The sequence below is a fragment of the Drosophila ficusphila genome, unplaced genomic scaffold, assembly GCF_018152265.1.
Source record: "Drosophila ficusphila isolate 14025-0441.05 unplaced genomic scaffold, ASM1815226v1 contig_412, whole genome shotgun sequence".
Lineage (NCBI taxonomy): Eukaryota > Metazoa > Arthropoda > Insecta > Diptera > Drosophilidae > Drosophila > Drosophila ficusphila.
In genome coordinates this window covers 1,356,420-1,382,544 of record NW_025064326.1, presented here as the reverse complement: position 1 = coordinate 1,382,544, position 26,125 = coordinate 1,356,420, and the positions used below count along the sequence as shown (strand labels likewise).

The window sequence follows — 26,125 nt, the reverse complement described above, 5'->3', positions numbered from 1 at the left end:
GCACTCCCCGTTCGGAGCGAAAACTTTTTTCGATTTAAATAAAAAGCCAGCAATACGACAACACTTTGAACTCTGATAGAGACCTATAAAAAATATAAAAACACATAAAAATATGCCAGAACTTTCTAGTCAAAGGTGGCCAAAAGCTTCTTGGCCGAGTAGACGTAAGGGCTAGAACACGGTTTAGTTCCGGCCATAAATGTTCACATTTTATGAACTCTGTTTTACTTTCGATTCAATTTTATTGGGTGCACAAAAAGGGAGATAACTTTTTTATGTTTTCAGGTTTTCTTTGAGGAACTCCTTCAGTTTCGCAGCTGTAAACTGAATCTCTTGGCTTCATTTTCCATCCCAATTTAACATTTTAATTTCCATATCCCGCTTGAAATGCGTTTTCCAGGCCATTTTCCTCGCGCCTGAGCCAAAGTTATCCTCCATCTTTAGCTGTGTTTTTTCTTACATCCCTCGGGAAAATGTTGCAGGAAAAGCAGCTGCCGAACCGGCGGCGGTTTAAACATTTTTAATTAATTTACATGACTGCAGCTGCTTGGCATGTGATGCACGTAAGATGCGTGGGCGCATTTGGCAGCCGGAAAAGGGGGCGTGGCGGCGGGGAACGAGAGGTGCGGATGGAATTAAAATTGTAGCGAAATACTTTTGGCTGCAGCGGCAACTACAGTTAATCAAATGTGAAATGACATGAACACAACACTGGCAAACGGGGGCGTTGAAGGAGGCGTGGCATATAAATCAGAACGTGCACGCCCACTTTCACCCCGACGACGATTCCCACTTAATTGCTCAAATAAAACGGACGGCTTTTCCTTTTCCCGACGCACTATTAAGCCATTATGCAGTCAAAGAAAAAATAATTCGGCCATAAAAACTGGTGATGAAGGTTGGCTTTCACTTAAAGAAATCCTTTTCTTAGTAAGATTAAAACAAAAATACTGCAAGATTGAAACAAAATAAATAATCCTTTTAATAATCGCAAATCTTTGATATTAGGTACCCTGAAAAAAATACAAATATTTATTTGTTCATAAACTTCATCAATATATATCAACATTTACTGGTCTTAAATTGAAATCCAATTTTTTCAGAAATGTGAGCAGAAAGCCAAACGAAGCGGGGGAAATGCGTTAATGTATTCAAGGAGTCCCCATCATCAAGGACGTCAACGTTTTGCGTTAGCCATATAATTTATGCACGTTTTAATTTCATTTGGTGCCTAACAAGTGCCACGCCCACTCGGCAGCTCGGGCGGTAGAAGGCAGTGGAAATGGGGTAATGAAATCGGAGAACGGGAAAAATATGTTATTTTGACACCTTCAAGGTTGCGCCCATCGCAGACAAGTTGCGACGATTGGTTGGGATTGGGATTGGCATTTCTGGGGTGAAGGGTAAATGTCAAGGAATCAACGGTTGGAATGGACTAATCAACCTGAGCTAAGGGAATCGGAGAAAGCTGAATGTCGGAACACCCTTTTTGAAGGTAAAAGTGAGAACACAATGAATTTTCTGAGATATATCGTATTATTTAAGAAGCTCTAGGACCTCTATTGCGAGTAGAGTTTTATAGATCTTAGATAGGTTGTGTGGTTCTTAAAGAGATGGTGTATTGGTTATTGTTTTCCATAAAAATGTAGGGATAAAAATTGTAAGAAGCCTTTAAAGCAGAAAAAGAAAAATATGCAATAGTGACAGGGTATTCCTCTCTTCTTGTTGCGTAAATACCACCTCGATTTGTTATTCCTAACACCAAATCCTTTTTGCATATTGTTTTGTTATTCTTGCTCCCCCGTTTTCATTATTTAACACATTTCAAAATTCACAATTCAAAACGTGTTAATTAGCAGGCGGCGACAAGGGGCGGAAGTTGGGGGAACTTCTTTATCCGCAAATGTGTTAATGACTTGGATGGAGGGCGGGACCACGCCCCCTACCACGTCCTCCCTACGCGACTTTAATTTCCGCGCCGCCTCCTTGAGTTTTGGATGTCAATAAAATTAGCATTTGCCTTTGTTTTTGTTTTGCTGTCGCACAAATTAAACTGTTTCGAGGGCGTGTACACATTACGCAACTAAATATTCATGCGAACGAAGTTCCAGGAGCCGCGTTTCCCGTGTTTTCCGTTCAGGCCTCTTCTCAATTGACGCCTTGAGCAACGGAAAGCTCGTTTTCCCCTCGGGGAGCAGTCGTAACTATCAAATTACCCAAGGATATGTGTTCGGGGGGCAATCATAAAAGGACCAATTCTTGCAGGGTGGCACAGTAGTAAAGCGCTCTCAGTTTTAAATATTTTATTGTAATTAAGACGCGAAATTTCTCCCCGAGGAGAGCAGTGTAAACTTTAGTGGCAGATGTTGCCCAGAAAAAAGGAGGGACCTCCAAGTAAAAACCCGGTTTATTTAAAGCTGCGTCATTGTTTCTTATGAAAAAATATTAACAAGAAACTAATAAGAAGGTTACATAAATGTGAAAGCGTCTTTCTTTCATCTGGCCTGTGCTTGTAAAACCCTTCCTCCTCCCCGTTCCGCTTTCATTGTGAAAATTCAGGGGGGAACGAGTAGAATGCCTTTTGTTCTCTTGGGCTGATTTACAGCCGCAAGTTTTGGCCCCTCCTTAACCCCTGAGCCCTCCGCCCTCCGCCCGTTGTTGGGCAGTTAACATTTGCTTGATGCACTCCTTAACACTTTGTTGCCGTTAATTATGCAACAGTCCCCGTCTGCTGCTGCTTCCTCTTGCTCCGATTTTCCTCCGGCCTTTTCTGCCATCTGCAGGCTGGCAGAACTAAATGGAAACTGTCAAATGAACCGCAATTGTAATTGTGTTCACTGAGTTTACTCCTCGGGTTGTTTTGCCTAAAAACTCTCTCGGCAACGAAATGATGTGTGCCATGGCGAAAACTTTCACCTTTCACCTGTTAATGACGTGGCACACGGCACGTAGAGATGCACATAAAAAAATGCTTGTGATGTGCATTTTTTTTTGAGAAACATAATTTTTTCGCGCATTCCTCCTGCTAAAAACACACATTTCATATTTTTCCTCATTAAAGGTAACAAAAAAGAACATCTGACTGCGAATTTGAATTGGGTATGAGGCAGTGTTTTTTTCTGTGTGAAGATGGAGACGACAAATGCAATAAACTACCAGCCACCAAATCCAGAGCCAAATCCTTAGCCAAATCCTCAGCCAACTGCTTTTTGTCCTGAGCTGCAGCTTGTTGTCGGGCGAAACTTTCTCGCAAAAATTCGGTGAGCAACTAAAACTTTAATTAAAAATGGAAAATGCATTATTAAAACCAGAAATAAAGAGAAGAGCAAATGGATAACTTGGGTGGGAAGGCGAAGGCGAGGAGGCGAATACTCTAGGAGAACATATGAATATTTTAGCACATCTCTTGCTAGTTTATTTAAACACATGTGTTTACCACTTTCGTATCTAAATAAAAATATAATTTTTTTGAGCTCTTACGTTCTTCTGAGCTACTTGCCTCTCGAACCACTCCTAAAGTATTTCAAAGTATTTTCCATTCGGCCAGGAGACACCCACATGTGAAGTTCCCGTGCCGAAAACACGATGCAACTGCAATGTGCATTTATTCAACTGTAAATCAATAAATTTTAATTAAAATTGCAGCCATATACGCAGTGACCCAACGACCCAATCAGCCGGGCCAATTGTCCTGTCCCCTCCCCCTCTCCCCTTTCCCCTCCCCTTCCGCTGTGTCCTGTGTCCCCCCTCTTTTCCCACGGCGGGTGTATCCGTCCCCCTCGCTGATAAATAAAACATCAAAACTCTGGACGGGCCGCTTTTAACTAAAATTGTGCGATCCTGGAAGCGATGGCCAAAAGCTCATAATGCGAATTTCCGCTGCCGCTAAGCGTCGTTCAGCATATAATTTGACTTTTGACAAGGTCATACCCACCACCCCCACCCCCCGTGCTTTCAACCCCCTTTGGCGCCCTTCCCTTGATAATTTCGTTATGCATTTCGATTTCGGCAATTGCCAAATTGTGATTTTCGATTTGTAGATGGCGAATTGCGATTCCAGATTCGTGATTTGTGTGTTTGGCATTTCAGTTATTTCAGGCAAAACAATATTACGCATACGACATGATGGCCATGACAACGGCACGCCAAATGCCTCCTCTTTTGCCCCGCAAGCGGTAAATCGTCGGCCATAACCATGCATATTTCCTTTTCACATTTGAGAGACTAATCAGCGTCAAATGCAACTTTAGTGCCTGTAGTAGAAATCGGGGAAATGTTGTACCTCTCACTTCTGAGCCTTGCTGAAGAAATCTAGTTTGAAAACACATAAAATAAATTAAGTTAAAGAGAAGAATATTATTTGCTAAATAAAAATTAAAGATATGAAGGCACACAGTTGTGAAAATCCTTAAAACCAGGTATCTATTAGTCGTTAGGTTCCAATTTATCACTCAAACATGTTTCCATGCATTATTTTGCATTTTGCAGTTGAAATTGTTTCATTTTTTATTTTCGATTTGGTTTTTAAGCTTTTCGTTTTCCGCATAATTTATCGTCAAATTATTGAGCTAATGAAGAGGGCATTCCGTGCCGTTCGCATTTTGCTGTTTCACTTCTGGGTTTCGAGAATTTTCAGAGTTTATGCAGAATTGAAATGCAAGTGGGTGCCACTCCCTTCCCAGACTTAGCCATAAATCTTGCCACGAATAGCGTTATAACATATACAACATCGCACACCCTTGTGCTGGCAACAAATCATCTAAATGCGAGGAGGTTGCTTGAGGTGTTTCGATTGTGATTTGAGTGGCGATTGAGAGTGTGGTCGGGAAATGTAAATGGGGCTTTGATTGAGGCAACTTGAGCTGCGGATAGTGGAGTGAAGGCTCTCGAGTTTTAGGGTGTAACCCCAAATGTTAATGTGCAAGTTGATTCGTGTATAGTAAGATTAAAGGAATCTTAAAGTTCAGGTTATTCTAAATTACAAAGGTTGTGAATCCGTTATTCAAGTCAATGAGTTTTTTATTGTATTTTTCAATAATAACTACTTTTCTGTTTACTCTGGGTAACTTTAAACTCACATCTCGTGAATAAAAATGGTTAGGAAAGGCATTGCTGCTCATAACCAGGCAAACTTTTCTTCAACCCGCACACACATGTGGGTTTCAGTGACGAATTGTAATACAAATGAGCCAAAAGGGGAGAAGCCCATCCCGCGTTTTCCACCGCCCATGGTTTCCCTGTTTCCCGGCACGTCGTTTAGTGCAACAACTTAATTTGCATATCAGCGCGGCCAAATTGCAAGCGGCATGCAATGAAAATGGAAAATTGTTTTGCAGGCTGTGGAAAACTCATGCGCATGCAAAGGCGAACACACTTCATCAATTTGCCAATAAACTTGTGAGTACTTGGCGCAATAGTTGCCAACATTTCAATCAGGCCAAACACTCCGCTCGGATAGGGTTTTGATTTTTCCCACCGCCTTTTCGCCAGAATTTCCCTCTTTCCGCCCACCCCCGCCCACACACACTACTTGTGCGAACTTTTTGAGTCAGCGCAAAAATTTTATGCACATGGCATAAAATCGAAATCAAAGTTGTTGCTGATTTGGCGCAAAATTAACAGGCAAAGCAGGCGCTCAGCTGTCAGCTCCTCAGAGTTTCCTCGATTTTACCGCCGCCCACCCGATTTCCCAGCAGGACCTTCGTCCCTTTCATTGGGGCAATTAAAGCGAGGAACCACTGGTCTTGAGGAGGCCTCGAGCCGCGCGTCTTGTCTCAAATTAAATTTGCATTTCAAATTCCGTTTTTGTTGACATCCGGGAAACGAACGGCAGTTTCTTGGCGGGGTGTTGCGCAAATCAAAGCGTTTAGTTTAGACAAATCCAGGGGCGGGAAAATATGTGGGCAGAAAAGGAAAACAAGGAACTCGAATGAGCAGGTGCCTGCCTGCATATAAATCAAAATAATTTCGTTTGGTTGCTGGATTTTCGCAGGGGAAAAATGGGCAAAGAAAGCGTGTCCACTGCGGGAAAAGGAAGTTGAGTTATGTCGAAACATAAAGTTGTACTTATTGAGCTATAAAAAAATCCAATTTAGGTCAATCAACAGATGTTTTCAGTGTAAAACAGGCCGTCGAACAGGGGACAAATCATGGAAATGACAAATGAAGTGAAATTTAAATGATTGCATACTCGAAGGCGTTTGTGGAACCACTTATTTTCACCTAATTGCACACTCGAGTGGACAGACGAATCTTCTTCCACTCGGCTGCCTGGCCAAAAAAATAGGGAGGGGAAACCCCAAGAGGGGGCGTGGTCTGGAGTTGGTCACCTCGTGTTACGCAACAAAGTCACAAAATATTTGCCGAACGTTTGGGGACCCTTTCCCCTCGTAAATGTTTACGAATTTTTGGTGATTGTGTATGGGAAAGCTTTTATTGTGTTTGCGAAAATAAGCAAAACCCAATTATAAAGCGGCTCGAGAAAGTGAAAGCCGGAAATTGCCAGGAGTGTCAAAAGGATCCAGAGAGAGGAATATGTCACGACAAAATATATGTGGTACCTTTGGGTTAAGGGGTGCAAAACCGCAGGCAGCTAATTAAAGGCACAAGTTTTCACTCTCTTTCGCTTATTTTTGTTTCCCTCGGTTAATTTTTGCGCCAGGAGAACAGAAACAAATTTCATGCAAATGGAAATGGAAAATGCAAATTAACAAGTTCCTTAATGGCCTTGTGAGTGGGAGGAGCGGTTGGCAGAGGGAGGAGATAGTGGGGGTGGACTCCGCTCCCCAATGCCTACGAAACTGTGAGTAGTTTCAATTAAAACTTTACAAGAATGCAATCAGCAGTGCTTGCCAAACTGTTGTGCAACAGCGCCTGCACAGATATACAGCCAACAAAAAAATAAATGGTATGAGTTTATTTAAAGTTTTATAAAACACAAAAAAAAAGAATAAACTTTCTGTAGCAAAGAAAAAACATAGGAACTGCGTAGTGTAATTATTTTTTTCTTTCTGTTTTTTAAAGTTATATTTTAAGCTGACATGCCATCCCCCACCTTCCTTAGCTTTCTGGAGCTCCGACTTCAGCTTTACAGCTCCATCAATCATAAACTCACAGCCAATGCATGAAAACTGTAGCTCAATAAAATGTTCGGAAAACTGCTTAGCCCGCCCCCGAAAACACTTTCCAGATACGAGTATTGCCATGACATGTCGACAAAAGCAATGATTTCTTTCGGGGCAACCCATTTCTGCACCACCCGATTTTCCAACTTTCCCGCTTTTCCCAGCCAACTCCCGTTACGCGTTTTCCCCGCCGCTCTTGCATGTCATGACATGAGCAGGAAATGCGTTTTCTGACGCCGCCGCTGAAGATGCCTGAATTGGTGGCCTCGTAAAGGAGGTGGTGATGCACTTGGAGAAAATGTAATAAACTTTATTTTTCATTTACTTCGATTGGAACATATTTGAGAAGAATAATTTGTTAAAATCTCATTTAGGAAATACAAAGTATTTCGACTCTTTGACTTTCGTTTCGCACAGTAACGCACACTTCTTTTTTGTCAGTGTACGTTCACGGCTTGCGGAATTTCGAATAGCTGCTTTCCTTGGTTTCTCGGTTAGGTTTACGGTTACGGTTTTTTGGCTATGCCGTGTGCCTGGTTCCGTTTCTTGTGCACCAAGCGCAGCGCCATAAATATTTAAATTGTGCGACGCCGCCGCTACCGCTAAAAACCACCAGCACCACGGACACCACCGCCCTCCCCTTCCCCCTTGCCACGCCCCCTCACGCCTGTCTTGCATGTTGCTTGCCGGCTTATTTTCTGACAGCTATCGATTCGGAGGCGCTGCCTCAGTTTCAGACTCAGCTCCCGATTGCAAACCCCAATTTTCTGATTCTGATTCAGGCTCTGATTTTGATTCCGATGCCGTCTTGACTCGGCGGAGACGGGGATGTTTTATCTTGGCAGAACGCAGAACTCGATTGCAACTCATTTCCTAAAATATGCATAAGGAGCGGCAGGCAAAGAGGTAAAATATATATGAGGAAAATGTGAAATGAAACAGCGACAGTTGAACACACTTCACAAAAAAAAAGATGTTTTCGACTGGAATATAATTTAAAAAAAATTATCAACTTCATGAAAGTTAAATTAAGTGTTTTATGGAAAGATTAAATATTTATAGAAACATATTCAAAAGCGAAAAAGTATGTTGAAACCACTTTATTGTCAAGTTGCTCGACTCTTTGACAAGATAGGAATTGCTGAAAGAAAAAGCATCATTACATTGGATACGCGCTGCCAAGCGTTCTGCCAAAGCCTCCTTCTCTGCCACGCCCCCATGCTCTGCCCGCCCACAAATTTGAGTCGATATGTTGCGAGTTATGCGGCAACCATTTCCATCTTTTGCGGCAGTTGAAAACTTTGCCCGAAACTCGTTTGCCACTTTGTGCATGTTTAACTTTTTAGGCGCAGAGCACACACCCCTCCACGAACACTTAACCCCCGGCAGCCCGCTTAACCCCCGGCAGCCCCTGTCCTTTGATCAGAGTGACAAGCCGGAGCGCGAGTCCTTGCAAAGTGCAGCACGAACCACTCAATTAACAAAAGCCAAAATGGCCCCGCAGTCCTGCTGCGAAGTCGAGATCTCGGCACTTGTTTGCCCAAGTGATTGAGAGTCGAAAGGACTCGAAGGACCTTTTGATTGACCGGCAGAAATTATCATGTTTTCTTTGCCGTGCATTTAATATTTGCCTAAGGCGCCCCTCGAGGCAAATCATGTCTGCAAACTTTGCATAATAGACGTGTAAATATTTGCAAAATATTTACAAGCCTGGCAAAATATGTATTCAAGTATTGGAAATTCTTTTGGGCTGAAACTTTAATAAATATTTAATCGAATTAGCTGCCTGCTCTTGTAAGATTAAGTGTAAGTTGGTGAATGTCTGTTATCGCATTCTTGAAGAAACTCCTATTGGCAAATAATCGGAAAACATGGAAAAGTCTGACTTGAACAGGGGTTAAAATTTCGACCATCCTAAAATGAAAAACTTTGAATGCAGTTTCATCAGGGATGCGATTATAAACGTTTAGAGGTATGCCACTTTGGATTCTAATTAAAATTGAGCATAGTTGTGGGGTGTGGGCCTCAAGAATTAGGTGTTTCCCTAGTCACTTTTTATTGATACTCTTAAGCAGCTCCGCCTATTAATTTCACCATTTTATAAAACAAAGAAAAAATTCCCTAAAATCCATGAGTCATTTTTAGTAACCCCAGAGGCATTGTCTCATCACGATAAAAGGATTATTTTTTTGGGTTTAATTTAACTTAACTGATATCATTAAGCTTTATCCCACCAAAAATTTGTGTCAAATAAAGCCAAAGCTGTATGTAGCTGCCAACTATCGATAACTTATCCCTCTTAGCGATACTTTTCCTGGTTAAAAGTAAATACGAGCCGCTACTGCGTATGAGTAATATTATTGGAGCTTTTTTTTGAGGGCAGGTACTTAGCTGTTTGATGGCCTAGACAGTATCATGAGCTGCGCATTCAGTTAGTTCAGTTACCATCGATAAGTCGACGTACTTGGACGCTCCAGGAATTGTTAGTTGGCCAACAAAGTTACCCCACAATGCCACCACCGCCACACGATCACTGCGGAGGGCCTCCCCGCCGGGGGCCCGTGATTAAGGTCTCGATCGCACCACCGTGGCCCCGCCGCCACCACCGTCCGCCTCCCCCCCAGGTTGTGGTGGTGCAGCAGCCACCTCCGCCACCGCCGCCAGTCATGGTGGTGCAGCAGGCGCCGCCACCGCCGTACTACCAACAGCCGCCACCTCCGCCGCCAGGAGGCAACCACTACCACAACCCACAATATTGAGGGGGAGCTCCGATCTGAAAAGCAGCCTTGATGAATTTACTTAAGATAGTATTAGCGAAGAAAAATAAAGTGTGTATTTATAGCATGAGCCTCTGTAGTTTCTATAAACAATTGGTATTTTTCTGGAACATACAAGCGTAAATGAACACCTGTTTGATTTAGAGAACAGCCATTCTAATTTTCCGTGCAGTATTGCACAGCCAAAGTGAAATACATTTACCAATTCCACTTATGTGGGAGATAGGAACACGTTAGCCATCGATAAGCTGGAATCAGTCAATACAGTAAACAAAAAAAAGAGCGAAGAACCCGATCACCTGTAAGTGCGAAACTGGCCGGAGAACCTTATCAGCCTTTTGGGAGTGACTAAGCCGCCTTATCTCCCTCTAACCACTGGAATAATTCCCACAAACCCTGATTGATGGAGCCCCTGGCTTCCAGTTCGGCCAGAGTGCCGACTGCCGAGTTCTGGCCCGAGCCTTCCAGTGTTCAACGCGTTGCTGGGTGGAGAGGTTGGGTCGGTCGAAGTTCCCGGCTAGTCAACTATGCGGTACTATGAAGATCCATGCGGCTATCCTGCTCGCCATCACCATGGTCGTCCAAATATCGAGATTGATGTGGTTCCCGATTGGGGTGGCGCATATTATCCGCCGCCGCCTCCGCCTCGGCCCGCCGAGGTTGTCTACATGACCCCCGCGGTCAGCTACGCGCCCGGAACCCAGGTGATCATGCCACAGCCCTACGGCGGAGTCACGGTGGCCTCCAACGGATACTATCCCCAGCAGCAGGCCTACGACTACCAGTACCAGTACCAGCAGCCCTACAACAACCCGCCCTACCCGCAGTGGTAGTTGGGCTCCCCGACTACACAAAAACTATAACCCAATGTAACCAGTTCACTAGCAAATAAAGCGTATCCTCCAAACGAAAGATAACCCAACCAAAACACTCGTATCTCTCTTTCTTTATCTTGAGTTCGCGAAATGACAACACGAAGTGGTGCAATGGTGTTGATAGTGGGCTCCAGTGGTACCAAAGACAATACCTTCCAATACGGTAACAGGTTATAAATAAAAACCAAGGGGTATTACAAAAATGGTAACCGAACTTGCTATCAAAAGATTTCTGATTCATTCATGGGAGCTATAAAACCTGTTTAAACAGTGAAGTAGTATATGTATCTTTTTAAAATTTACTACTCCGCTTTGATTCCGCTTTATGATTCATAGATCAGATGAATTTCGAACTCCACAAATCCCCAAATTGCTGTCCTTCCCCTTGGAAAGCAGCATGATTCATAGAAACCTTGAGTTGGTTCATGCGCATCAGACCAAAAGCCCACGTCAATTTTCCCCTCATTGGAATTTTGGCTTTATCAATTTGTGTTTATCAATGTTTTTATCATCGAAGGCATTAATTCCACTTGACAAGATAGTGGCCTAAGCTCCTGTGCGAAAACATGCATAACGAAATTAGAAAAAAACTCCCCCAATTAGCGATAAAAGGTGCCTTAAATAGTTAGGCAGGTGAAGAAGTGCGTTCAGTTCGAGAAAACAGTCGAAGGCGAACACTCCACCACCTGCACCACCGAGGATAACTTTTGGATAGCTTCCGGGAAAATGCCGTACTACGAGGAGGAACGTCGCCACCACCACCACCACCACCACGGCGGCAGGCCGATCGTGGAGGTGGACATTGTGCCGCCGAGGATTCCGCGCCCGGTGATCGAGATCGGAGTGGGTGGCCGCTACCCACCGCCGCCCCCCGCGTGGAGGTCATCACCCCTGCCGCGGTCTACCAGCCGCCGCCGCCGCGTCCCATCGTCGAGGTGGACGTGCTGCCGCCCAGCCGGCCCTTCATCGAGTTCAACATCGGCGGCCGCCGTCCGCCGCCCAGGGAGGAGGTCATCATCGTCCAGCAGCCCCCTCCGCCCAGGTGGTAGGCGTGGTCCTTCAAGGACGCGTGGAAAGAGCGGACCACTAAATACTTCAACCAAATTCACTGGATATAGGACTAAGCCTAAATAATAGCACAAATAAATATATATTTATCTAACTCACAAAGAATGTTACTTTTCGATCACTGTTTTATAAATAAATAAAGCTAAATTCTGTACAAGCTCCCCAAGTTTGCAGTGTCCTTACTTTAAATAACTTCATTATTTAAGAAAGAGTCTTAATACATTTAAAATATATCTACTTGTTTATTTAACACAACTTAAGTTTTTTTATAGAATGTCATGGTTTCTGCAACAGTTGATAACTAAGTACATTTTATAAAATTATTTGTGTTCCAAACAGTTCAGAATACATTTAAATAACAGTATTATCCCCTCAACCTTGCCTCCTGAAGAACTCCATGTAATTGTAAATTCACTCGAAATATTTGGCTTAAATAACTTAAACGCACTTTGCCTTAATTGAAATCTACATAATTGGTTTTCAATGTCGGTTCTCTGCAGTGACACATTTTCATATGGTGAATAAATTCACATATATAAATGCACTCACTCGCAATGTTAACGGCACAAATATGAAAATTTAACTGCTGGCGAATGCCATAAACAATGGTTAAGGCCATTTCCCTCCCCCTCCCCCCTCTCACTCTATCTCTCTCTCTCTCTTTTTCCCTCTCTTTTTTCCTCTATCATCTGTGCACATGATTGTTTTCGTGTTTTTTGCATTTGGCTTTGGTTATGTGCTATCTGACTTGGCTGAAATGATTGATGTCCTTTGGCCAGAGTCAGCTTATCAATTAGTGTACAACTAGTCGCCGTGTACGAACATAAAATATTCTGAACTTTAATAAAATAAAATTCACGAATCGTCATTTCTTTACGCGCCAGTAAATACTTCACTGCTTTAAGTTTTAACTGGTTGTTTAGTGTACATAAATTAGAATTATAATTTCACGTTTGGCGTAACTTAAATTTTGGATAAATATACAATTCAATCAAATGATAAATAAAATGTTACAAAAAATTTGAAATTTGGCGTTACTTAAATTTTGGATAAATCAAATGATACATAAAATGTATCAAAAATGTATACACTTGTTTAACCTAAATACTATCTTTTTAATGGGACTTAGGAAGATAAGACTCATTTATTAACTTGGGGAACCCTTTAGCAGAGGACTCCCATGAGTCACCTTGCTACAGCAGACAAGATACCACCAGAATAAATGAATCACGACAACTTAATCGATCAGAGCATTACCTTATCGAAGCCTAGCTGACTGTGTATCTAAATGCACTATATAAACGGTGAAGAGGCGGCTGGGAAACAGTCCAAACTTCACATTCAAGGAATCAAGATCCCAAAAATCAAATCGAGGAACCATGTCCGATGTTAATATCAACCTTCAGTGCGAGTGCTACCATCGCCGAGGAGTCCTGTACTACGCCAATCCTTTGGCTTGGGGACGTCCTTGCCGTCGATGCCGCAGGATGATGTCCAGGAACATCGTGGTGGTGCCCACCCAGGTGGGAGTGCCTGTTGCCACCACCACCACCACCACCAGGATTGTGCCAGTTGCTGTTTCCACCTACTAATCGAAAAGGATATCTTCAAACCATTTAAGACAAATTAAAATATTTTAATAAAGCAGATCAACAAAATAAATATTTGCTTTTAATTCAAATGTGATATTTTTGACTCTTTTCATGAGTTTTGTATTGGCAATGAGCCAATGTTTGTGTACTTTTTGTATACAGTCAGCGAAATAATAAAGTATTCAATAATCAATTTGTTGCTGAACAAACAATTTTCCATAGAGGTTTTATGATGTAATTATACCCTTGCAGAGGGTAGTATATTTTCAGTCATCAGATTGCAAGGCAGTGAAGGAGATACCTCAGACCCCATAAAGTATATATATTCTTGATCAGCATCACGATCAGAATCGTAACATCCATCTGTCTGTTTCTACGTTAACTAATCTCTCAGTTTTGGAGCTATCTTGGCGACTACACCGACTAAGCCTTTTAACTGATCCTTTAGTTAGTTAATAAAAAGTGATTTGGAAAAGATTAGTTGACAATTTTGATAAAAACTCTACACTTACAGTGATTGTTTGGTTGTAAAAAGGCCAAAAAGTGACCTACAGCGGGACCAAACACTGTTTGTCCATTATAATCAAAGTTAACGACCCCTATTACTTTTTGGACGATTTAAAAAAAAAATGATTTTTGGTCTTATTAAGTTTTGGGCAAATTAAACATTTTTCAATGGCAATTTGTCTGTAACTTGCGCAAGAAACAACTTATAGGCAAGCAAAGTATAGTTTTGGAAACCAGAGAAGCCCAAATGTGTTTGCCACCGAAAGCATAATATCTTATCAGTAAGATCAAGTGAAACGTATATAAGCGTAAAACTGCATCAATCTCAATAGATTACGATACAAACCATATTGCACTATTCCGATCTACACTAACATTTTCGATAGCAATCAAGTTCCCAGATTCCCGAACATGACTCACGGGCTTCAGCTGATCCCAAGGCAACCCCCAGTTTTTCGACACCTATGAATCAGGGAGCACACATATATCTTATATAAAAACAATCGCAAGCTCTGTAGGCAATGGGATCACTTGGGGAGCCAAAGACTTTGATCGATCAGTGTGCTGATAAGGAGTGCAGAGGATTTCCTTATCGCACTCAGTGTCTGTTCGACAACAAAATATATATAATAAAAACAGCCGAGAACTTGGCCAGTACAGGCAGAAAAGTGGTTGAGGGAAGTCCAGCCCAGGCCAAATAAAGAATCACAATGAACAACGCCAGTACAGTGAACATCAACGTGCAGTGCGAGTGCTACCACCGTCGAGGACTCTTCTACTACGCCAATCCGCTGGCTTGGGGTCGTCCTTGCCGCAAATGCCGCCGCATGCTGTCCAGGAATAATATTGTGGTGTCTGTTCCGGCAGCACAGGTGCAACCCGCCGCCACCGCAGTGGTGCCAGCCCAGTGTCAAAACAACTGCCACCTCCAGCAGCAGCCGCAAATGGTGTCCACTCTGCCGCCGAAATACGAGCAGGCCATTGCCGGCAACTGAACTGGATGAGCAGGACCTGGTGACCCTTTGTAACCTCTACTAAAAAAAACCATTAAAAATGTCTTTAATAAATATATAAAAATCTAAAAAACCCGAATTAAGTTTTATGTTAATAAATCACTGATTTGAAATCATCACAAATACAATTTTATTTAATAGGTCAACAAAGGTATTAAGAATCATGATTTTTCCTTATCACTTGGACTATAGCTGATATGGGTGTACAATGCAAATGGGATTTCCCGCCCATTTATTATGAAAATAAAATAATAAAGACCGTTTAGGAAACATACGGGGCCACACGGAAAGTTGTCATTGGCCGAAAATCCCGGGTGAGACCAGTGAAATGAGAATTAATTGCCCCGCTGCTGCTGCAAGCCAGGGTTGCCAACTACTTTGTGCAATTAAAACAAATTGTTTCTAACAGATACACGGGGCAGGTGAAGTCCTAACTAAGTTGTTCGCCGAGACTAACTTTTTAACCCTCCGATTACTATACCCTAAGAGTTAATTTTAATATAAAATTATAAAATTTCTAAATAACTTAGATATGGGACGTAATTTCCCCCTCTTTTAAAAATATATCAATCAGATGATCTTAGGAATTAATAGGGTATTTTCGTTTCCACTAGAAAATAAATTCTTTTCCACTGGCTGCGCTATGTTGGCACCTTCACAAAAGTCTTTAACCAGGTTTGCAGCAGCATAAAACTTTTCTGCACCTAATAACTCATATTAAACCTACACCCTCCCCACTCCCCTCCTTTTATATACACATTTCTATTGTCCCTGGGTCAGTCATTCATCCGCCGTCTCGTTCATTTGGAAAACAAAAGCTTCAAGCCCATAGACTGAATATATTTAGTTAAATGCACTAGCAGCAGTGAGAAAATCAAGGCTTAAAGTTGATTTTAGTATACAAAAAGGAAAGAACATTTGAAAAACTTCAATAATACAAACACATAAATTATTTGTACAGAAGAAAATTAACTCTTTTTGGCTTCTGGCTGTTGCTTGATTTACTTTTCAAGTAAAGTTTACAGACATATAACAGGCAAGTATTATAGGGACGAACAATCATAGGAAAGCCAGTCACGAATACACTCACCTTGCCAACTATTAGCCCACTCTTCTCTTAGCCTTATAACACCAACAACAACAACAACATAGTGTTTTCCTTTAAACATTCGCTTCATCAGACGCCGGCGACCTGTTTCGCCGTTGTTTTATAAACAATGGACATATTATGTACGGGGGGGGCAACAACAATTGCCGTGGGTGGGAAAGCGTTTAGACGAGGATTTGCGAGGGCCTTGGAAAACGTGTCGGCAAAAATGGAAGCGGGTGCTTTTGGATCCAGTCAAAAAACAAGGTGTTTCCGACAATTTGGCCGCCCTAGGCCAACTTCAACGTCATTGTCGACCGTTTACCGTCTTGGAAAATTCCGAAAACGATTAAGGGGGAGGACTTTAGAGGGTGTTAAGTAGCTCGAGTCCTTAACCCCTTGCTCTGCTCCGTTTCTCGGTGATTGAGGAACCTGCAGTTAGCCCCAAATGATTTCCCCCAGCCCTCAACCATTAATTAAACTCCTCCTTTTGCCTTTACGCCGTAACCCTCAACCCCTTGCCTTCCTCATTTTGATATGGCCTTTGTTTTTGCCAGCTTTTGTCTACTCGTTTTGAGATATTTTAGCCTGGAACATTTTTAATTGTGTTTCCGGTAATTTACACTCTATTAAAAAATTTACTTCTCCAAAATGTGAGCCATCTCCTTCGTTTTTGCCCCTCGACTAGCTGCTGTTCTGCATTGTCAACTCGCCGACAGCATCGTCATTATCTTCATAATTTCGGGCAGCAGTCTCAAACATCATTGGCTTTTGTCCGCTTCAGCTGCTGTTGGCAAAATCAAATTACATTAATAACTCGACTTGGGCATAAATCAAGCCCGGAAAGGGCGGTGTTTTCCCTTTCTGCCTTCGATTTTCCCCCTTCGACACAGCCAATCTCGAGGCCTCCACTCCAAATTCATCAAATCTGTTGGGAAAATTGTTTGGAAATTTTAAACAAAACCCAAAGTCCAGAGCAGCAGGTGGAGAAAAAGAAGCCGACGGGAAGACCGAAAGTTAAGTAACATTTACCAACCACGCCTATCAGTTGCCGCCCCTTTGCCACACACACACACACCACAGTATTAAACCCTATTGTTGTGAGTGTTCATTGAGGCATTGAGGAATCTGAAAAGAACAGGCAGAGCACTGCAAAATATTATATATGGCTTATAAAATATATTATTTTAAGCTTTAATTAATATGTGAAGTGTTTTAGGGTGTTGTTTTGAAGTATTAAATTTTTTCTTATAAAAAAAACAATTAAGTATTAAACAATTAAGAGATAAAGCAAACAGTTTCTTTTTTTTCTGAGTGTATGACAGTAGCTGGGAAATTAAATGCTGAGGGAGAGCAAAGTGGCAGAAATCCATGCAAGACGCCCAGTTAGTCCAGTGCATTACCCCTCCCCTCCACTGCATGCATGAAATGTCTATTCTAATCCGGAAATTAAATTCCATTTAGAAATTGTCCTATACAAAATGTTTGGTCAGACGTGCTCTCCCCCCCCACTGAGTGTGGATGTCGGAATGTGTGTTCGGGGATAACTACAGTTGAGCACATTTCTATATGCTTAATTTATGGTGAGCTCCTCCACCAACTGGAGGAGCATCATGACCTTAACCCACCAAGCAACTTCCAGTAAAATTACCAATTGCCTGTAGTTTGGTATCTACCAGATTAGTTTACATTGAAAAGTGAGAATGGGTTAGGAGCATAAGCAATTATGCTCATCCATTATTGTTGAAAAATATTTTTAAATGAGTTTATTTGTAGAAATAAAATATATTTAAGCCCCCTCATTGTTCATTTTTTGTTTAAAGAAACGGGTTAAATTGCAACTGTGCCACTCTGACAAGGTTGAGTCACGTGCCAATGTTTTTCACAATTAAAATCACAGAAAAACAACCAATCAGCTTTGCCCGTCACTTTTATATTTAACCGACAGTTTGAGATTTTGAGTTCAGCCGGGATTTTAATATCGCTTTATCCGGGGATGATACAAAAAATGTGTCAACTAATCAACGGCACAAAGTACTGAAAATACCTCAGGCAGGCAGACAATAAAATATCAAACTGCCGGCCATTTGTAGTAAAGTAATAGAAAGGTTGCTTCCTAATGCGACAAAGCCATTTGCTTTATTTGAATGCTGGCACACTGAAAAAATACAGAAGCAAATGTAACAAATGCCAAAGATAAAACTATAGACTTTAAAGGCACTCCAGCTTAGTTTAGTCGAGCTAAACTTTTTTCCGTGCATCTTCCGTGTGAGCAATAAAATTCTTTATCATTTTTATTTGTCTTTTTTAAAATGCGCGCGCGAAAATGGGCAAATGGCAACGGCAAATGTTTATGGCTTGTTATTTGGGCATAAAAGCATTGTTGCCACGCCCCCTTTTTTTCCATATGACGTGACTCCCCCTCACACACGCGCCGAAAATTATCATTCAAAATAAAAGGCAGCCACGGAACAATGAAATTGTCAAAAAATGTAAAACGAGACACGCATCAAAGTGACGCGGAGGTGGGGAAATTGTTTTGCCAAACAAATAAATTTATGTTGGCAATTTGGGAATGAGAGTGGGGTTTTCCAAGATAAATAGAGCGCCACTTGAGATGCTCATTCAAAGCTAATAAAAATTACGCAGCAATTGCAGGGGGGCAAAAATAAAAAGAAAAAGCCAAGGCAGAAGCAGAAGCAAAAGTTCCAAAGTGTCGACACTTCGAAGTGTCTCCTTCGCGTTCTTTTATTCACCCTTAACCCTTGGGTGCCGGAACACGTACCATCTAGGATCGTTGAGGTCTCAATAGCCTGCCCCCAAAGGGGAAAAGTGGAAAACGGGGGTCAGAAGGAGCCGTGACGCAAATGGCAAATGAAAAGCAAATGAAAACCAAAGCGAAAACTGCTCGAATATAATAAGAAATGTAATCAGACTAAACGGAGGACGAGGAAATGTGAGGGAAGCACTTGAAGAAAAATCAGTGTCCTGAATTTCAAACAAAAATTTAAATTTAAACTAAAATTTGATAATAAATTCAACTAACTCAATCAAAATTTTATTCGATTTATTAGAAAGGATGCATTTGCATTTTGAGGTTTTCAAGGCACTCACTTTTAATTAGAATTTTTTCGCTGTGCTGGTAGTTAAGTGCTGAAGATTTCGTGAGGTTAGCGCCATTGACCGGAAATGTAAAATGCACTTAGCACACATTTCCAGCACCGATTCCCCGCATCCTTCCACAAAATATCGCTATCAATAAATTCGCACGTAGCCGGGGATTGGGGGCGGTGAAATTTCCGAGGGATTGCGGGGGATTTTCCGGGCACTCGGTGCGCTGGATAATTGCGAAAAGTCAGTGGCAGAGCCCGCAGTAATTCCTTTTCTTTGGCCCGGTTGGGTTTTGTGCCTGGCACTCGCAATTTGAGCTTTTGAAACAAACACGCGCCGAAGCAACTAAAAATGTTGCAAACGAATCCTCACATACTTGATGGGGCTGGGAAAGTGAAAAGCGGGTTGGGGGTGGGGGTTGGGGGTTGGTACGAAGAAAAGCTGCTGTGGTGACTGCTTTTAGCGAAAATTGCTTCATTAGAACTGCGGCAACGGCTTGACTTGGAGCACTCGACCGCCGACTGATTGGGTTGCACTTTTTGCCCCCAACTGCAAGTGCCGGCCAACAAAGTTGCGAAATAAGTTCGGATTGGAGATTAAGCCAACTGGTTACCCAGTAACTTATGTTGGGTCTAATTAATGGGGAATTTGTGTCACAAAACCAAAAAATGATATTGTACTCATTAAGTGAACTAATTGTTTATATTGGTTGTAAGTTACCCTTTGCAGTCTCCTTTCGATTCAAAAACATTTGTATAAAATATATAATACAACTCCCGTATATGACTCACTTCCATTCCAGGGTATTTTACTGGAGAGCCCTCTTGAACTTTCATTGTTCCTTGTTGTTATTGCCTGGGCCAAATGAAATTAAAGGTAGCACACTTTTAGACTAATTGCTTTAAATGCGTGTAGCGGCCGAACAAGAAAAGCGATTTCAATGGCGGGGAAAGCAAGGAACTTTTTCGGCCGTGTTGATTGTGTTGCTTTTATTGGTGTTCCGGAGCTCGTTTGCATTCATAAATCAAAAGAGCATGTGTCTATCATGGCCCGCCCCTCCGTCCAGCAGCAAACAATGGAGGACCGTGGAGATTATATAGAAATAGCCACACAATAAATAGGCGAAAAATGTGAAAGTAAAGCAACAAGAGGCGCCCAACAAATGGAGCATAAATTACACATGGCCCATAGAAAAATGATACGCCGTGAACACAACGCAGATGCCTGGAATTTTTCGGTGGGAGAATATCAGCTACGAAATGGGGGAAAGGGACCTTACACAGAGGGAAAAGTATTACCCAGATTCTATGAACCAATATGTATAATATTTAATCGGTATCTCTACTTACCGCACTATCAAAGGCTTAGCTCTCTTCATCAAGAGGAATATACTATATTTTATGCAAATATCTCTATTGTAAAATACCCTTTGCTATTTAGAAAATATGTAGTATTTTTCCACAATATTCCCCTGGATGGCCGATGGTGATTTCCTCTGCAAAGGCAACCGCTGATTATTTTGTTCCGACTGTACTCATCATTTATAAAGTCCCTGGCGAGGGGTCGCTCTGCTGCTTTTGGCATTTATGGTCATCAGCGTTTTCGGTCGGAAAAATGAAGTTAGCCTCGCTGTCTCATATCCGTTTCCAGTCCCTCGCAAACTAATCGCGTTACAATGAAAATTGATGATGCCCGGCCAAAAAAATAGCAGCGAACCTAACCCTAAATCCGAAAACCGAAATCCGAAATCCCCAATCCGAAATAAGAGAAATTCGAGGCCGAGAGCGCCAGTTGAGTTGGCCAATAACTATGCAACATATTTGAGGACCGCGATGTCATTGACTTCGTTGCTTTGCAGCCACTTAAATTCAATTGACTCGATTCCCCGGCAGCAGCAACAACAAATGTTTTGGCAAATATTGTCAACCGAGTCGAGTGGGTTAACAGTGGGCGGAAAGAGGCGGTGGGCGATGGGCGGTGGGCGGAGGAAGTGGAGCAGTCAAATGGGGGCGGGGGAGCGGGGCCAGTTCAAAGTTAACAAAGTTTTCGCAACGAACCAAACCAGAAAACCAAACAACAACGGCAACAGCATTCGCAGCAGTAGAGACACACAGCTCTACACTGGAAAGAAAGTTTTAAATGAGCTATTAAAATATTCAAAAACCAGTAATAATGTAAGGTAAATTTAAAAAGTTCTGTATAGGGTATAATTTTGCATGTAAGATAAATTTCCTTTGAGGGTGAGCCATAAATATTCTAAGGAAAGCAGTGGTCCGTTTTTCTCACTGTTTTGTCGTTTCGTGTCCATCGCTTTGGCTACTTAACTGTCGACCAGGGCCAAAGTGTGGGCTATAAAAATGCAACGAGACCCGCGAATTTTCCGTGGTCAGTGTGTGCGTGTAAACAACAATTGAGCCCAAAATGTGGAACGCATTTAATTGAATCGAAAAACTAAGCAGACCAATTGAACTCAGAGCATTAAATTGCAATTAAAATACCCTAGGAACTCAGGACCTTTTGGGAAAACCAAATTAAACACAACGATATATATTTTGGGCCTTTAAGTAAGAAACCAAAACTATTCATCATGTGTTGAGATACCTTAAATACTTTCAGGAAAATCTCTGCAAATTAATACACAGTTCAAACATAATTGCAAATACTTGTACTCTTTGTGTTCGCAAGTGTAAATATGGTGTGGCTTAGTGTGTGCGTGTGGTATTTGTGTGTGTTCGGTCGTTAATATGATGACACTTAAACACGGCTAAAAAGCATTATGGCCCAAAGTCAATTAGAGAGCAGCGACTACCGCCAACAGGGCAATGATCCATGGATCCCTTGTTTGGCCCCCTTCGACGCCCCTGGGTTGGATTTGGGGGATTCGATTGCCGGTAAGTGAATCCAATCCATATTTGTTGGGAATTGCGTTTGGATACTGAATTTCACTCACCCGTAAATGCTTTCCCCAATCACACGCACTTGATGAGCCCAATTTTGCGTGCACTGGCAAAAAAAAAGTGTACTTTGGAAAGTATTAATATATATTATTACAAATTTAAAAACTGAATAGTATTTAAGCCATGGATTTTTAAGATACCTACTTATATATATTCAGAAGAAAACAGGCAGTGTTATTATTATTTTTCCTTAGTGCAGATAAGCAATGGGGTTTTGTTTGTCAATTTGGCTGAATTTAGGAGCGGCCCTGGCAAGCAATTGAGTCGATGTCTCCACGGTGATCCCGTCGGCTTTCAGACCCTTTACCTTACCGAAAACCCTTTAACGGGGGGCCAAAAATAAGTTTGTTTCCAAACTGATTTTTCGATGTCTCGGAACCCGAAGCACTTCCTTCTGGGTAAAGCCTAAAAATATTTAGAGCGCATAAGGGGAAGGGCTTCGAACACGGATACACTGGCATTTATCGTAAACTTCAACTGCCACAGCGGCTGTCAAGGATTTCCCGGTCCCCGGGCATTTAAGCCAACATGACACCTCACAGATTTCCCGGCAAGCAAAGGGGGAACTCTTTCGAAAGGGGAGTCTAAATAACACCCATAGACCATATCAATATTGGCCTAATGTGCACGACAACGGCCACGTTAGCTAGACATAAAAACCAATGACAAGTCCGACCCAAAACAAAAAAGCCAGACAGACAACAATGCGAAATGCTGAATGCCGAATACTGAATGCGAAATGCTAATCCAATTGAGTGGCAGACTGCAATAATCATAAACAGATATTAGTTATTTACGGTTCTTCCTTGAGTGCTAATCCCGCACCCGAAAACTCGGTAATTGCCTCAATGGTCCATGGCCGAAGTTCTGGCCAAGATTTCGAGCCCTCCTAATTGCAGTTACCGCTCGGCCGGATATTCTCGTAATGGCTCGCAACGAGTTCAAAGCCGCCTCGTCTCGTATAGTTTTTCATTAGGTGGGGCGAAAGTGTAAGCCCTTTGATGACCCCCTTTTAAGTCTAATTAACTGCTAATAGGCAATGAATCATTATTACTCAAATTCGGAGGCGGAACGCTTGACGAGCCGCAAAGAGGGGTGGTGCTCACTCGAAACTGTCGTGTGCTGACCACCGAAACACATTGGAATAAGTACATAGTAAAAGGGAAAGGGGTTAGGAGAATCCCGACTACAAAATACCCTTCATATTGAAAGCCATCCTTTTAAAGAATCAAAATTGGATTAAAAGCATCACTGCATTTTCCGAGAACAAAACTTATCCAATTTTTATCAGATTTTCCTAACCAAACTGCATTCAAACTCAAACAAAATCAGGTAATGGAAATACCTGATGGTCGATTTATTGATTTTGTGCCATATTTTTGTTGCAACAAATCCTATAGGCCTTATCCCAATCCCTGTTCTAATTCAATATGCCGACCCAAGCCGTTTAACCTGAAAAGCGTATCGTAATTCATAAATAAAGTGTGACTAATGCCAATGAAAGAGGACCCAAGCAGAACTTCAACTCCGCCGAGTGTAACTGCAATCCATTAAGCAATAAAATTCATTCATTTATTATTTATTATGATTACAGCCCCATTGTTCTTCCTTATTTTTCCGCCCTCTCCCTGGATTTCCCCCCTTTTGTGGGTGGACTTTAAGTGGTAATTACAGGGGGCCACGCCCACACATGAAATGGAAATGGAAATCATAAACATAAAGCTAAGAGGCGGCTGGCAAATGAGCCCGATCCGAAAGGAGTATATGTGGGGTGGAAGGGGCGGCCGTTCGGGGGGCGGGGTCGGTCAGGCTAAGCAGATCATAAGCGTAAAGTGCTCTCGATGGAAGGAGGAGGAGGAGGAGAAAGGAGAAAGGAAGAAAGCAGGAGAGAGTCCATCCTGCGTAACAAATGCAATAAATGCGAGAAAGGACTCGCCAACAAATGGCGACAAGGAAATCAAAGAAAAGCACGAGGATGAGGAAAAGTTGAAGAGGGGAAAATTATGGAAGTCAGAAAGTCAACTGCAGGATACCCATCATACAAATAAAAAGTTATTGTAAAAGGGGAAAGTGATTGGGATTTACTTATAATTAGGTATAAGTTAATCAACCTACTTGAACTTTACTTACTCATTAGAGCACTTTTCTAATCAAAAATCTTAACCGATTATAGAATTTAAGAACCCGCAAAACATTCCCCATTTTCTACACAATTAAGGGGTATCAGAAAACTTTCCTCGGCCCACAAAGGACTTTCCAAGGCATAATAATAATTCGCAAATTGATTGTGTTTAGTGAAGTTTGAATAAATCCGACGAATGAATGGGAGGGAAAAGCAGCAGACGGAATCGGCAGGATAATCCACTAAAATTTACAACAAACGGAAACAGCAACAGGAAAAAGTCAAGCAGCCAAGGCATCTAACAAATAAAAATAAATTTCTTACTCGATGAGTGCAAAGGACTGCGGGTACCGAAAAAAAAATAAATACAGAAGAAAAGAACGAGGAAAAAAAACAAATTCCGTAAAGCGAACATATGCGCGTTGATGAGTTACTGAGGGGGAGTATCTGTGGAGCGAAATAAAAATGGAGGGAAGAAAGCAAAACTTATGACTGTCAGCAGATAAAGCGAGGAAGCTGCCATGAAAGGAATCGGACGACGAGGACGAAGTCTGCGGAAAGCCCCGATATCCCCGCCCTTTTCTCCGCAGGACGAGGACTATCAAAGTGAAATGCTAAAGCAGCCAAAAATCCACGAAATAATGGCAGACACAACATGGAAACAACTGCGACAACAACCCATGAGATGGCGAGGGATCAAGTGGAGACATAGTGGGGCAGGAGGAAAAAATGAAAGAGGGAGTACACTGTGAAAAAATATTTTTAAAAATTAGTAGTCAACATGTTTTTGTATATACTTTTAACAAGGAACCAAAAGCTCTCCGTTCTAAAGACCTCATTGTTCTACTAAAAGTTTTAGGGAATACGTTTAACTCTATATTATTTTACTCACATTTTAAGCTTTATTTTTTCCAGTGTGCGAAAAAAGTTGAGTAGCCGTGAAGAGGAGACTCGGAGTCCTCGGTTGCGTTGGACACCATGCGAGTGATAGTGAAAATCCTAGCTGGAAGCCACGGTGTCATTGTCTTGCCCACCATTGCCATTTGGTGTCATTTGGCATCATCATCAATATGGCTAAAAGGACAATGCGTTAAATGCCAAGCTGCAAGCGGGAGATGTGCCACGCCCCTCCCTCCCTTCCCTCCGCCCCTCCGCCCCTTTGCCCTCCCCCGTCTCCATAGGTGACATCTGGGCAATGAGTCCGCATATTGCGATGTGTTCGGTAAGCTCTCGCAATTGCTTTTGGTTTTTTGGAGCCCACATGGGGAAAGGCAGCAAAAAACTGAGGGGAGAAGGCCATTAAAAGTGCTTCGGAGAGGCCTATGGGATACTCCTACATATTTCCTCATTGCTACTTCTGCTTATCATCGCTCTGGTTTTGGTTCCTTTTTATTTGCAGGGAATTGATTTGGTGTGACCGATGATCAACAGTTTTTCGAGGCCAAAAGGAAAGTGTTTTTAACCTTTTACCTTTCAGCCAGCGTTTTGAAGTGCTTATCATCAAAGTGTGTCTAAATATACCACCTTTAAAAAAGAATTCGTATACTTTTAAGTGCAATACTAAAGCACACCCACGGGCGGTTCAAATATGCAATACTAAATTGGTTATAACAAAGTTGAATGAAGTATACTTTTCGGAGACTACAAATAAAGTTATTGTTTTATTCTGGTTTTGTGATATTTTTGTCTGCAATTAAAGTTGTGCCAAGTAAGCGTTGTGTGTGAGAAACTTTTCAGGTAGTAAACTAGGAAAGTTGTTCGGCACAATAAGTCAATTCAATTTACTTTTTTGGAGCAGTAAATATCGAGACTGCCTAGGATGCTTTATGATTATCCATAGCTCACTGGCCACTCCTTAACCCCTGCGCAACCTTAGCCCCCCGCTCCTCCTT

General features: G+C 42.0%; 5 protein-coding genes across 5 annotated transcripts; all 5 read left to right on the top strand.

The window, feature by feature from the left end:
- Window positions 1-9,551: 9,551 nt before the first annotated feature.
- Window positions 9,552-9,971, top strand: LOC108091432 (neural Wiskott-Aldrich syndrome protein). The gene has a single exon (XM_017190623.2). It carries the CDS (start codon window positions 9,635-9,637, stop codon window positions 9,881-9,883), a length of 249 nt encoding a protein of 82 aa, XP_017046112.1. The 5' UTR covers window positions 9,552-9,634; the 3' UTR covers window positions 9,884-9,971.
- Window positions 9,972-10,368: 397 nt separating this feature from the next.
- Window positions 10,369-10,829, top strand: LOC108091428. Its single transcript, XM_017190618.2, has one exon. It carries the CDS (start codon window positions 10,429-10,431, stop codon window positions 10,732-10,734), a length of 306 nt encoding a protein of 101 aa, XP_017046107.1. The 5' UTR covers window positions 10,369-10,428; the 3' UTR covers window positions 10,735-10,829.
- Window positions 10,830-11,440: 611 nt separating this feature from the next.
- LOC108091429 (leucine-rich repeat extensin-like protein 3) lies at window positions 11,441-12,010 on the top strand. The gene is given in 2 exon segments (XM_017190620.2): window positions 11,441-11,647; window positions 11,650-12,010. Coding segments are annotated over 2 exon segments (321 nt in total). The 5' UTR covers window positions 11,441-11,502; the 3' UTR covers window positions 11,826-12,010.
- A 1,178-nt stretch (window positions 12,011-13,188) lies between these two features.
- LOC108091433 lies at window positions 13,189-13,500 on the top strand. Its single transcript, XM_017190624.1, has one exon. It carries the CDS (start codon window positions 13,224-13,226, stop codon window positions 13,434-13,436), a length of 213 nt encoding a protein of 70 aa, XP_017046113.1. The 5' UTR covers window positions 13,189-13,223; the 3' UTR covers window positions 13,437-13,500.
- Window positions 13,501-14,614: 1,114 nt separating this feature from the next.
- Window positions 14,615-15,079, top strand: LOC108091419. The gene has a single exon (XM_017190611.2). It carries the CDS (start codon window positions 14,654-14,656, stop codon window positions 14,936-14,938), a length of 285 nt encoding a protein of 94 aa, XP_017046100.1. The 5' UTR covers window positions 14,615-14,653; the 3' UTR covers window positions 14,939-15,079.
- The last annotated feature ends 11,046 nt before the right edge of the window (window positions 15,080-26,125 follow it).